The 15,029-nt window shown below is 41.5% G+C and overlaps 1 protein-coding gene across 1 annotated transcript in view; it reads right to left on the minus strand.

Moving 5' to 3' along the window:
• Positions 1 to 15,029, minus strand: part of SRD5A3 (steroid 5 alpha-reductase 3) — a 161,178-nt gene that overhangs the window by 79,216 nt on the left and 66,933 nt on the right. The window contains exon 2 of the mRNA XM_086962637.1: positions 1,855 to 2,006. Within this exon, the coding sequence (XP_086818763.1) occupies positions 1,855 to 2,006 (152 nt within the window). The remainder of the gene's footprint in view (positions 1 to 1,854; positions 2,007 to 15,029) is intronic.

Below are 15,029 nucleotides of genomic sequence, written 5' to 3' on the forward strand. Positions count from 1 at the left end.
AAACTTTTCGAGGACTCTGGACACTATGTTACTCAGCTGTGCTACTGAATTACTATTCTTCTCAATTCTTAGTCCAGTCTTCCTTTCGTTTTTCTAATCAAACACTATGAACTTCTGATTTAGGATTCTAAGTTAATCAATTAATCTTTTTTGCACAAACGTTTTAAATATTTTGTAAGCAACAATCCAAGGAGCAGCAACAAAATAAATACCAAAGCCAGTTGCGGCTGACGTGCTGGTTGGGCAGGGACGGCGGATGGGAAAAAACCACAAAAAATGGGGATCAACGGACTTACCTTCCACCCGCCGTTACTCTGCTTCGAGTCCTCACTGCAGCACAGGCTCCCACACTCCCCTGCAGCCAATCCAGACGCTGCTCTCGTGATGCTGGCAGCATGAAAGCAGCATCAGGATTGGCCTGAGTACCCCGAATCTGCACTCCCAGAGACTGGAAGCCTGTGTCTGCTGGCTCTAACTCAACAGCGCAGCTCGGGTAGGAGACAGCTCAGTGCGCATGTCAGTTTGTCTGTCCTGAGATGACTAGCAAAACCGACATGCGCACTGATAGCAGTGCCCACCACTCCCCCTCTTGACTGCCCCGTAATGGCAACGCTCCCAAAACTCAGCCTGGCCCTTTGAACTTGAAACATTGAAAAAGATAATAACCCATTTTATTATCGTTTTATTTTTCAAGTTTTGAGACAAGCGGAGGGAGGAAGGGGAGGGGGTGGAGGGCAACACTCCTCTGCCATAGCAGATGACCCACCACTGATCAAAGCACTCAATTAGGAAAATACCCACTGATCAAAGCCCTCAATTTGGAAAAGACTGGCCGTGTGAGAGCCATTCAACAATAAAAACTATAGTACAGTATTATAAAAACAGAATAAATTAACCAAGTAAACTACAATTTGTTAACCCGAAAAGTGTGAGAATGATCAAAGTGCGCACCCAGTTATCACGGATGGAGCTTGTATAATTTCATGCTGAAAGTAGAAAGAGTTAAGCCTCTGCAGTCAGCTGGAGAAAAGAACTAGAGATGCAACTAACTTTTTTGCCCTTTCACCCACCTTAGGTGAAAGATAGGTGATTAAATAAGTGGCTAACTGACAATCAAACAATAGGTCATGTTCTGCTTAAAACATATGACTAAAAAAGAAAAATCACATAAAAACGTATATACAGATATTTACATCTCTACCTCAACATACTTATGCATTTTTTCCCACAAACATTCCCAGACATACGCATGGAAAGCTGCGCCAGGGAGTAGCTCCCAGGTGCTCTTCTGGGAATGCCATGCAACACATTTTTCAAGCTCCTACTCGCTACTGTGTGTAATTCTACATAGCGCAGAATTATGCACTTTTTTCTTCATGCGAAAAACATTTTTTACCTGTAGAGAAAGCCCTTTCATACACCAATACAAAAGTCTTGTGGTGCTCTATTTCCTTTCTCATCCTATCAGTCACTTTCTGACCATATCCTGGATGGAAAGGGGTTGGCCAGGTATTTCTGAATGCCCATAAAAGTAGGTTTGTTGGCATTCACAAACATACAAGGCAAACAACAATTTGTAATGCTCTCTTCCCATCTCTTACAGGGGATTTACTCCTGCAGATTTCTCCTCACTCGTGGGAAAAAAATCCGTAGTAATAAATGCCTTTATGTCAGCCAGGAATACTTTGGTGATTTGTTGGCAGGATTAAATAGGTTTTCTTTTTGCCTGCAACCTTACATTTACAACTACTTATACCTTTGTTACTAGGGCCCTTAGCCTTTTCTCATTTACAACAGCCAAGACATAACACTCACATGCAAATAAAACCTCTTTAGCAACAATGCAGCACTTACCCATAACCTGGTCATGTGACTCTCCACTGAAAAGCTTGACCAGCGTGGTTAACCATGCTGGGATATTCTGTCCGAAGAACAGAGTCTGAATAAGCACTATGAGCAGAAATCCGTTCCAGAACACAGACACGACATAAAAATGGGAAAACCACCTGCAAAGACAAAATCACATTCATTTCAATAGTGTAGACTCATCTTCCTTCTGGGGATGAGACAAGATAACTGGAATAATTGTTCAAGAGATATAGTATACCTCTGAGCTAAGATCTCAACATAATACATAATAGGAAACACTCAAACAATTAGTGACTTGAACTTTGTTCATGCTTTTCGATACTAACAATCGAAATTCATTTAATCCTCGATCATAGGTGCGCTTGCATAAGTGAGGTCTAGTGGAGCGGTTCTTAACCATTTGACTTCTGTAGACCTATACTTAATCATTACTGGAATCCAAGGACCCCCAATGTATTGTTATTGGAAACCATGGACTCCCACTGAAACATAACTGGAAGCTGGGGACTCTGCACGATGCAATTTTGATTATTTGCACCTTAAAACACTACAAGCATTGGCATAGCCAATAGGTCTCGCCTTTGGGACTTTATAAGTGTGTAGCCAGGGCGATTAGCTTTGCTAATGTCTTTAAGCTATGCTGTAGAGCATTGTGGCCGCTGTGCAGAATGTTGAAAAGTTATATTAAAAAAGAGTTATAGCATTTTTGTTACGTTACAAATAACCAAGAAGACAATAGGAGAGTGGAGGTTGGGAAATAGTACCTGAATTACAACAAGAGCAGCGGACGAACACTAGGGGAGAATCAACAGATGCCAGATTCTGAGGGCAGACAGGTGTTTCTGAATGATGCTGAGGTGGTGGTCTGGTGGTGTGGAAGTGAAGTTGAGGTGGTGCTGAGTCATGCAGAGGAGGGGGTGCTGCACTGGTGCTTCAGTGGTGCTGAGTGATGCAGAGTTGGTGCTGTGCTGAGGTGATGTGTTGATGCTGAGGGGATGCTGCACTGATGCTGAAATGATGCTGAATAGCTGCTAAGGTTGGACTGCGCTGATGTGGAGTTAGTGCTGCACAGGTGACGCTGAGTGATAATGAGGTGGTGGTGCTGCGCTGGTATTCAGGTAGTGCTAAGTGATGCTGAGTTGGTGCTGCACTAGTGGTGGTGCGCTGATGACGAGGTGGTGCTGTGTTAATGCGGCGATGGTGCTGTGATGAAGTAGTGCTGTGATTGCACTCAGGTGATGCTGAGTGGTACTGAGGTGATGGGGAGTGATAACGAGGTAGTGCTGAGCGATGCTGAGGTGGTGCTGAGTGATGCTCAGTCGGTGGTGCTGCGCTGGTACTCAGGTGGTGCTAAGCGATGCTGAGTTAGTGTGGTGCTGAGATGATGCAGTGCTGATGCTGAAATGGTGCTGCTCTGATGCTGAATTGGTGCTGCGTTGGAGCTGAAATACTGCTGAGGTGGTGTTGCACTGGTGCAGAGACTGAGCAGGTGCCCAGGCCTGTTGCTGCCTTACTCGTTGCTAATGGAAAGACAAGTAGATAAATGGGTGCAGCGTTGAATGAAAATATGTTACTTTTTTTTCCAAATTAATAAAAAAAGAGGTGGGCTGCACTGTGCAAAACAAAAGAAAGGCGCGGCCGCCATACTTAAAGATAAAGTGTGGCATGAGGCACAGGGAGGAAGAGGGAAGAGAAGAAGAGCAGCGTGATGCACAAGGAAGTAGAGTGAGAAGGGCAGCATGAGGCACAGAGAAGGAGAATACCAAGAAGAGCAGCCTGACGCAGAAGGAAGGAGAGAGAGAAGAGCAGCATGAGGCACAAGGAAGGAGAGGGAGGAAGGAGAAGAACAGCATGAGGCACAAGGAAGGAGAGTGAGGTAGGAGAAGAACAGCATGAGGCACAAGGAAGGAGAGTGAGGAGAAAAGCACAATGAGGTACAAGAACGGAGAGTGAGGGGGAGATCAGCAGCATGAGGCACAAGGTCAGGGAGTGAGGAGAAGAGCAGCGCGAGGCACAAGGATGGAGAGTGAGCAGAAGAGCAGCGTGAGGCACAAGGAAGGAGCGTGAGGAGGAGAAAAGTAGCGTGAGGTACAAGGACGGAGAGTCCAGGAGGAGAAGAGCAGCATGAGGCACAGGGAAAGGGAGTGAAGAGGAGAGCAGCGACAGGGACAATGAAGGAGAGTGAGGAGAAAAACAGCGTGAGGCACAAGGAAGGAAAGTGAGGAGGAGAAGAGCAGAGTGAGGTACAAGGAAGGAAAGTGAGGGGAAGATCAATGTGAAGCAAAAAAGGAGAGTGTGTGAGAGAGATGTGTGAGAGAGAAAGATGTAAGAGATGGTACAAAGGAAACAAAATCCATAGCAAATAAAAAAATAGAAAACAAGGAAAGCTGGACACATTCTGCAGATACATTTTCTAAATGGTATAATAATTAGTGCCTTAGAGTATTTGACCACAAATCAAAATCACTAAGCTCACAGCAACTTTTCACCACCAGTAATAAGCTCTTTAAAGTGTTGTGAATGGGAGCTCTGTAAAGACACTTTTGAGTGAAAACCATTTTATATCTCACTATAATTGATCAGCCTTGATTTGGTACAAATCAACCCATATCTTAAGAGACAGAATGCAAGATGACACATTAGCAGCATAGGTGCAATGCACAAGCAACGTGAAATCAATATTAAAGTTTACGACCATGAAAACATTTGCATCTGTGTAAGGAGAAAAGAGAAAGGACATCAGCTTCATGATATGAATGTATATTGTTACGCTGGAGTTCAGGTTCTAGTATTCTTGGCTGATTGTCAATTTGCCAGTTACTAACTAAGATTGTGAGCATGATTTCCATGCAACACTTTTCAAATAACATGGAAGTACATGTATGCTTTGCATAATAGTAGGATGTGTTTCACTGAACTTAACATGAAGTTGAAATGAGCACTTTAAACATTCTGCCTTCAATTTTCTTGAATCCCAACCATCAAACCCCCTATGATTTGCTTGTCATGGATTTATGCTTGTAGCTCCAAAGAGCATCATTGGAGGTGAATGACAGTTAAGCCAATATTGTCAATTTATAACGAATGCATTTATCTGGAAATTTTAACACAATATAGGCATTACCTTTCCAAAACGATTGCAATCCTGAGCACCACGTCTGATCACATTGCTCACAAATATCCGTTCTAAGTGGTTAATTTTTAAGTATCTCTCCAGAAGACAATATGAACATTCCTCCGTTTATTAGGCCAACTATCAATCTACGTTGTTAAGTTATGCTGCTTACAAACAGGAGAACAAAGCACCATAAAAATGTTGTATTTACCTTGGCTTCTTTCTCTTTTTCTTGTTCCCCGTTTCTCTTCATACTACTGCCTCCACTCACCAACATGTGACTATCCCACACACACGGACCTCCGAAATATTGTTAAGGTGAGTGTAGATTTATGAACTCCGTTGTGAATGTTTCTGAGTAATATTGCTGTTACAACCTACGTGAACTTCTATTTTTTGACTGCGATAACGTGGTATAAGCCCAAGTAAAGTTGGCATTTTTTGAGAAAGATAAACAGCTTACAAGTTGAGGTAATATTGTTACTACACACATTAATATAGGGGTCTTTCATGACGTTTTGTACATAGTTGTGTAAGCCATTTATATATAAGGATAAAACAGGTCGGTGGCCATCAAAAGATAATCTACCAATATTATTCCAGTTTTAGGCACAAGTGAGGCTCAAGTATGTTCACCTTGAAGAAAAGTAGTAGGAATCATGTGACAGAGGCACTCAAAGTCCAAAAGAAATAAGCGCAGAGCGTGACACGAGTGCAAGGTTATTTGTTTATCAAGAACGTGAGAATGTAATGTAACTGGTGCTCATGTAAAGCGCTCCAATCCCTTCGGGTCGAGTTTGCGCTACATAAAACTACAAAACAAAAAGTACAATGATGTGTACATACAGAGCCATCCGGGGACGCCACTACAATGTATCACACACACATGCATGCATACACCCCTCGGGGCGGGCTCGACCCGAGGGGATCAATAAACGGCAGGAAACCGCTCGGGGTCTTCCGGCCAAGTACAGTAAACTGGTGTGGCGTACCTTCATTTTAGAGCGCTGCTGCGGCCTTTAGTCTTCAGGCCCTGCCGCGCTATAAATGAGATTCCGTGAACGGTTGTGGGTGTGCAGCTAAGCCAAAGCGAAAAAGATGAAGATTAAATGAATTCAGAATGTCTTTGACTAACAATAATATGTCAAAAAAGACAGATAATTAGCAGTGTGGATGAACCTGCTAATTCTTATTTGCTGCTAAAACAGGTCAAATCAGATTTGAAGTCCCTCTGATAATCTCAGAGTTTTCCCTATTAACACCTCATGAAAAACATCTTGGGAGTGCCGTCAGTAATAAGCAAGCTATCTCACATACGAGGAACGCGGGCTCATGGAGCTGTAGCAATATTATGCAGCTGCTTTAAAGATAGACAACGGACTAACCTGAGAAGGAGCATTAGAGATGGGCTGGGTTCGTACGAACTTGAGGCAGCCATCTCTTTGGGCCAGATGTAGGTCACCAAATACCGGTCGGTAACGGCCGCGATTCTGTAAATTACCGAATCAGTAAATTTACGGAATTTCAAATTTGTGATGTAGGTGGCACTGAAAACAGTGTCACTGGCCCTTAAGAATTCGTTATTTACCATGACATACTATGTCATGGTAAATAACGAATTCCTGTGTACATGCACATCTGTGCATGTACACCTGTGCCATGTGGCACACATACATGCCCTTAGGGCAAGCCAGAATCGGGGGTGCAACAGGGTGTCAAAGTGACAACCTGTCCCCCTTGCAAATTCGGTAATTTTACCGAATCGGTATTTACCGATTCGGTAATTGACATGGATTCCTATGGGCCTCAAGGCCCATAGGAATCAATGGCAATTACAGAATCGGTAAATACCGATTCATTAATTACCGAATCATACCGATTCGGTAATTAATTCGGTAAAATTACCTACATCCCGATTGCCAGTTCTCAAATACCGAATCGGTATGATTCGGTATTTAAGAATCAGTAATCTGGGATTACCTACATCGGGCCCTTTGAGCGAAAAGTGGTGAAAGACATTGATCACAAAAAGTAAGTTTGAAAGCAGATTAACAGCTTTGTTGCAAAAATATGAATCGCTATAAAATAAAAAGTTGTAAACAATTATAAAAAAACCCCCATAAAAACGGTTTTAAATGTCTCCACAATGATTATGCAATTGTTGCAACAAGTATGCCTTTTTTGTTGCTATTCTAATTTTATCTCGGTTTGTGTATTTTAGAAAGGTAGTCCTGTATGTAAGCTTGTTTTAAGGGCTCGGAATGTCCTTTCAACATTTCTCGGTGTGTGTGGGGTGGGGTTGGCAGTGGTAAGCAAACTAAAACAAGTTAGAGAGCAAGGAGGAGGGGCCATTACACGCTGTACAGTGTGATGGCCAACTAAAATTTCCTCTTCATGAAATCGCTGAGGAGGGAGCAGAGACTACAAGGGAATAACATTTACACATATGCACCAATAACAAGCTATTATTTCTGAATGCCAAAGATAACAACCAATGGCAATCAGTGGGTTCGCCAACCCCACAGAAGAGATACAGCAGGTCGAAGCTCGACCTAAAAATGAAGAACCAGGCATTCAAACAAATTCCAACATTATAAAATAGTTGATTTAATTCACAAGCAAATCTAAAACAAATGAAATGTAAATTTTTAATGGGAAGGATGAACTTTTCTAAATTAAACTGAGGCCACTCTTCGTCCATACTATATTTCGTCTGATATACTTGCACTGCTCTCATTAATCAGTCTGAGGATACCAACATCACATTTCTTCACACTTATAGAACGTTTTCAAGTTTTACACACATATATATATATATATATATATATATATATATATATATATATATATATATATATATATATATATATATACACACACACACATACACACAGATACACACACTTTATTAATCTGTTAATATATTTTAAATTTATAAGTAGTCGCTGACCCTTGAGTAGGTGTCATGGCCTCCCAAGGGTCTGTGGACCACAGGTCAAGAATTATTGGCCAAGTGGTTTATAGCTTATAGAGACATCAGAAAGACAGTGTTCTGATCCCAACTTTTCCACATCATCTGATCCTAGGTTCATTTTTTTCAACTCCATCTACCTCAGATTAGTTACATAAAACATGTCAGTGTTCATTTCCAAGAAGCAGGACTTGAGTTCACTGTACCTTCAGGTCTCCAACTCAATTTGCAATTTCAAGGACCTCTAATATGATGTGCCTTTTGCATTAAGATGCTGCGGTGTGACAATCATCAGATCTAAAATGGACTGATAACAGCAGAGATGGTGTTGCCTTTAGGGTATTACAACCACCTCATTTCTGTGCCTATGTCAAGACTGATTGTGGACATATTGAATATGGATTACAGGTGTCTTTCCTTTGCTGGTATTTATCAAAACTCACTAACTCACTTATGTTGGTTCCTATCACAGCAAGGTACTTAAAGCAGACTTGGAAGTGAAGGCAGCATTACTTACCTCGTCACTCAAGCTCAGTTGTCATTACAGAATTGGCAATACGATTCCATGGAAAAGGTTGAGTTTCTTTTTAACACAATTTTAATCGTCCAATTCCATTTACATTCTTCTTTTTTCGAATAGATCAGCAAAAGGGGGTGCGGGAGGCAAAGACATAGGGCCAAGTCAAAAGCAACATTTTCCATTTCAAGGCCCTATAACTTTTCCTATGTCCTTATGGACCATTACGTTCATAAACAGCAGACGAGAAAGCATCCAAATGTAAATGGAACTTTTGTGTTTTCCATGATGGCCACAACCGAATACATTGTTCTAGAACCTATGATCTGGGAAAATACCAGCACTTCTAGTGAACATGCCTCAACAACTATAAAAATAATGAACCACAATAAGGGTTGGTTTGAGCTAGTGTTAGACTTAGGGCCTGATTTAGATTTTGGCAGACAGGATATCCGACACATGTGCGACGGAGTAACCTGTATGCCGAAATCTAAAACAGGCCCTTAGAATTGCCCTAAGGTAATATTTGTTTATAGCAAAACACAAGGAGATGATGGACGGAGCGCTGAAACTTTTTCAAACACTCACCCCCAGTCACAGATCTGGGTTGAATCCATCATCGTTCTTTAGCTTACTTTGCCGCCCCAGTTCAGACACAGCTATATGCAAATCAGTCTTGACCCTGTGCCTCATGGGAACAATCCAGCCCGAACTGCCAAGCTATGTCTTCCCTGGACTGGAAACAAGCATCCTGGGACAGGTTTCGGGCTAACAGCCCTCATCAGTCAGGCTAGCTTGAATCCAGTGGCAAAGTGAGCAAGTTGTTTATACACATTTTAATTTACATTAAAGTTAAACAAAATCCCATTTATTTTTAGAGTAAGGACGAGGTTTAATGTTTATAAAATCCATTTAATATAAATACATTTAAGTAAATTAAATAAACACAGAGTAGTGTTAAGATTAGCATTAGCTGGGGATAAGGGCCCGTATTTAAAAAATAATTTAAATTACATTTAATAAATCCTTTATTGAATATTAGTTAGAGAAAGGGCTAGCAATAGCACATGGATAAGATTTTTTTAAATTAAATTCATTTAAACGGATTTCTTTAAATATAACTATAAATGTTTATTGGTAGTGGACATGCAGTGTAGAGGGTAAATGTACTTGCTCATATGTGAATTAAAATAAATATACTTAAATAGAAAATAAACCAATCTTATTCATAGTGTAGAAGTAAAATAATGGTTAGTTATAGGATTACTGTAAGAATACAGTTTTTTTCATTCCAACATGACTAAATGAACACCAAAACAAGTTAATATTCTCATTGTTAAGGGCTATAATTAGGGTTACTTTTAGGCGGAAGCATGAGGTAGAGGTAAAAATGAGGATACGGCATCCAGGTAATGTAAATGTAAGTTTGAAATAAGGCTCATGAGGTAATGGAAGTAGAGTTTTGATATATTATTGGTTGAAATTGCTGTAGGGGGGATAGGCAGTGGTATGCATCCAATATTCCCAGGGCCCAATGAGGTATATCGGAAATACAAATAGAATAATTGACATTAAAACAACTCTCGCCCTGTAGCCATAACAGTAAACCTAACACAAACTCATACAAGTATGTACATAGAACAAGGGGAGGCAATTTCACAATGATCGATGGATTTGGAAAATACTAGTATCGGGTGCAGCCATAGAAAGAGCATTTTTTTATTGCTTAGAACATTGGTGTTGTACAGCGAGTCTGCACAGAACCTTACAAAAACAATATGTCCACTTAAGTTAGATTTTGGGAAGTTGATTAGTCAAGAGAGCCTCAAAGGGGTCCCAAAAGTTGCAGTCTTTGAAAGCCCTAGAGGGAAAGTATTGATTAGCAAGAACAGAAAGAATGCTGCCTGAGGACTGTGCCAAATCATACTCGGGACATGGAAATGCCCAGAGGGTAAGTGTCAAAACCACACGCAGCTTGTATGCAGTGCATGTTAGGCCATGCCAAAGAAAGTGGACAGAGGAGTCAGGAGGAAATTGGTGAGCTGGATGGAAGCCTGTCTAACCACCTACGGAACACAGCCAAAGCCTCTGCCAGATATCGTTGTTGGGAGCAGAGGCAATAGGAAATTGGCAAAGGTCACATCCTGGTCTAGTGGACTTATGTGGGTTAGCTGTGTGCGGAGAGTAGCCAACAGTCTTCCAAAAATTTGCACACAAAATAATCAAACTCTGCTTCAAAAATGCATTTAAAAGGCTCTAGTCTCCTAAAGGAGGAGACATGTACCTTGAGAAGCCGTGGTAAAGTCTACAATTCAAACTCATTCCAGTTGTAGAGGAGGCTGCACGACACTATCTTAAAAATACACTTGAAGGTATGACAGCCAACAAATGGTTTGACCTGGAATTATTAATCCTGAAGAGATCAGTCAGGAGAGTGAATGACAGACCAACAAAGACAGTGGATAACACAAATCGATGCAAAATACACTTAGATGTCAACACAGTGATTGAAGATCTAGTGTGAAATCACAGCATCAGAGTTCTTTGCAAACACCCTATGTGCCCTGGATGCAACACAGCAGAATAACAGTTTAAGCTCACTCACCCATCACTTATCCAGGTGACACCGTCAGCGTTCACACAGAGACTCTCCAAAGTTATCTCAATGGCAGCGCAATTGAACACATCCAATCTTCCAACTAAATGATGTCCCGACAGATTCATTCACTATTACCAGGCATCATTAAAGTGTGGAAAGCCTCTTCTATACATTCACAACCCATCAAATTAAAATTACTGTAGACCCCAACGATCTGGCTAACTACTGGTAATTTTCTAGCATCCCATTAAGTAACAAAATGGTGAAGCATGTTACTGAACGTGTTTCATGGCAACCCGTAACATTCTCCACGTCATCAGCTGTATTGAATCCCTCCGAAAGTCCATAACTAGCCTTGGCAGACATCAGGGAATCTCGTCTCGTGTGACTAGACAGTAGCACACCGGAAGCAATGATAATATTTTATCAGTTAGCGTTGTAGGAGACAGTGGACCACAAGGTCTCGAGAAACAGCCAGGGCTAACAGGGCCTGTGCTGAGATGAAAGCAATCCTTTCTCACAGGCTAGTCAGTGGGTCAGAATCTGCTCTTCTAGCAGCCAACAAAACCATTTGGGCAAGGCTCCAAAGAGTCACGCCTCTGCTGTGAGCTGCTTGAAATATGCAGTCTCTAGCGAACACTTATTGTAGCACCACATGTACCCAATGGATAGAAAGATTAATCTCCGACACGGCAGGAATGTTTATTCTGAACATGCAGCCAAAAAAGTTTCTAAGGCCTTTACGTATGGCACCCTCAGCTGTCTATGCTTTCTTGGGAGAATCACAGACCATATATTGCCAAAAATGACATTCCCTATTCACCTCCAACTTTTTTCTAAACATACTCAAACTTAGTTTCCACATGAGAACCATCTCATCATTAATATGACTCACTAAGTATAATCAAAATATTGATTTCCCCACAATAACCCGAGTGTCTATATGTATTGGGGGGAAAACGCGACATTATTACTTAACTCAATGATACTCGTGATTGACATCAAAGACAGGAACGGCTTAAATGCCCCTTAAGAGAGTGACTTGGGGGAGGGGGGAGGGAGACGCGGCTTCAGCGCCATCTAAGATGGCGACCTGAGAGAGGAGCTCCGCCGCAGAAAGGAGCTACGGAATCTTTGGTGCAGGCTTTTTACCTATTTTCAAGAACATTTTACCTTTAAAATGCCAGCAAACTAATACAAGCGCCTCAAAGTTGTTTATCTTCTGGCTGAAGGGGTTTCCTTGCTTTGGCTTTCCCCGTTGTGACTGAAGTTCCAAGTGCGGCTACCGTTTTGAATTCTCCTCAGCCATCGAATGCAGTGGGAAATTGTGTGTAATGTGCAAAGATTTGTCATAAATGTTTACTTTGTACAACTTCCCTACTGATCATATATATTTCCTGATGTGGCACATAGTCTCCCCTTTTTGGATGGCTCATCTTTTCATGTGTTGTCACCACCCCGTTTTACCCCTGGTCTGTCATTCAGGTATCTCTTTTCATTCGTCTTTTTTTTGTTGGACATGTACTGTCTCTTCTTCTTGTTCACGGTTTTCTTTTTATCCTACTCTTTCTGTTTCCCCTTTTTGCATTTCCGTCTCTTTGCTATTCTCTTCTTATCTTCTTATCTTCGTTGCTCTTTTGTTATTTCTATTGTTCTCGAGCGGCATTGTAATTTTCCTATTTGCTTGATTGTTCTCAGGAAGCTTATCCTTTTTGTATATTGCATTATTCTGAGTGAATTCATGGAATATTAAAGGTTTTATTAATCCTGTCAAACAACAGAGAGTATTATCTAATTTAGGCAAATCTAAACCAGACTTAGTTCTTCTTCAAGAAACGCATCTTACCGAATCTGAAGCTTTAAAAATTAAACAGAGTTGGTTGGGTTTTGCATTTTTGCCCCCATCATCCAGTAATAGATCTTAATGTTACTATACCTTCATAAGAAAAAGGATGATATGGGCAGATGGATTATTGTTAATTTTCTCATAGATAACATTCCTTTAACTGTATTCGATGTTTATGCTCCAACACAACTTGTGTGTACTTTTTGGCCACTAATAGCACTAGTGTACAAAGTACCTTGACTCATATGAGGAGATTGTAACCAAATTATGGACTTGTTCCTTGATAGACAACCTCCGGTTCAATTCACATTTTACAAAATGCACAAGCAATTTCAATCCACTATTTCTAAAACTGCCTTGGTTTATTCTTGGAAATGATCGAATCCTACATCCCGAGATTACCCCTTTTATTCATTTTCCCATGGCACACACACGATTAAATCATATATTTCTTTCCAAATCTCTATCACTATAGCTGCCAAGGTTTCAGACTGCTATATTTGACATTTCATAATTTCCTGTGAAATTATGAGTGACATTTCAACTGCAATGAGTGACACTGACAAGTTCACGAGAGCAACATCAAGCTATGAAGATGAGGGGAACATGCAAGGGCTGAATAAAAAAAGGCAACATAAATGAGTAGAAAACTGTATTTTTTCAAAAGCTAACTTGACATAAACCCTAAAAAGAATCATTAACCTCAGAGGTCTGCCCCGTTTGGCGCGCCTCTATGTGCCAGCGGCACAGATCACACCATGACTTCCACAGGCTGTCAGAGCTACACTCTGTTGACTTAAGTGACACAGTGTGGCTCAGTGACCCCGACCGGCCCAACATGATTTTAGTGCGGCTGTATGTAGCGTGCTCGGTGAAAACTACAGTGACTCAGCAGACAAAGGCTGTGAGTAACTGCAAAGTTACATCTTGTAACAGAGCAGGCAGCTGAAGATCAACTGCGCGCTAGCCGCTAGAAAATACTGTTATAGTTTATAAAGCACATCTTTAATTTTATTGAGAAACTAGCAGAGTGAGTGATATTACTCAACTCCATGCACTGACACGAGGCAAGCAGCAACTGGGCATGATTCACGTTGCTCTGGGCTGAGTTCAATGGCTGCCGTGGTCAGTGGAGCGGGGTCGGGTGGGTCCGGTAGCAGAGCTCACATTTTAAATAATTCCCGTGGTGAGAGCAGCGCTGATTGACAACAAAGTTGTGGGAAACTGTGGTGGTACAGTGTGGCTCAGTGACCTCGACCGGCCCAGCGCCACGCACTAGAAAGTGCGTATAATTAAAGGCACATTAAAAATTTTTTAAACACTAGCAGTTGAGAGACACCCTTACCTCACTCCAGGCCCTGACTCGAAGCGAACGGCAATTTGGTACAGCCCGATTGCCTTGTGTCCCCACTGACTCCCGGCGCAAACCATGCCACTCAGGCAAGATTCAGGTTCAGCAGCAAAGCTGCACAACAGTGTGCCTTGGGCTCCAGAGGCCGCTGCGATTCTTAGTGTTGGGTCAGGGGGTGATGGAGCAAGGGTTCATACGTAAAGAAACTTTCTTGGACTCAGTCCTCTCGAAATAACATGTAACTTATTAATCAACATGTTTTGTATTATTAACAAATGCATTACACAACATTTTTAGCATCTAAGGGAAGCTTGTCTATGTGCTTTTACTAACAGTAACCCGAGTGTCCTAAAATGTCCGCAGAAAATGCGGGAACTTTACTGCACATGCGTCTGCCACGTCAACGTGATGTGATGTACTTTCTACTTTGGTGGGAAATATTTGCAGCTGCGCACTAGTGCCAAGATGGCCGCTTCATGTCTCACACTCTAATGCGTCTGCTACTGCTTCAACTGAACTTTGTTCTGCTTAACTAATAATGCTATAGTTAAAGTAATGGGGATAGAGTAGAAATAAGTGGTATACAGTGCATTCATTTATTTTCGCATTCTAATGTGTCTCTCTTTAACTTTATTAATAGCTCGTATTTGGGCCTGAAGGGTGACTTGTAACGCCATATTGAACTTGCACTGCGCATGAACCAAAAGTACTGAAAGTCCTCGAGCAGTGGCATTGAATTAATACAATGACAGACTAGCCTA

This window comes from Lissotriton vulgaris, chromosome 3_1 (assembly GCF_964263255.1).
Source record: "Lissotriton vulgaris chromosome 3_1, aLisVul1.2, whole genome shotgun sequence".
In the NCBI taxonomy this organism is placed as follows: Eukaryota; Metazoa; Chordata; class Amphibia; order Caudata; family Salamandridae; genus Lissotriton; species Lissotriton vulgaris.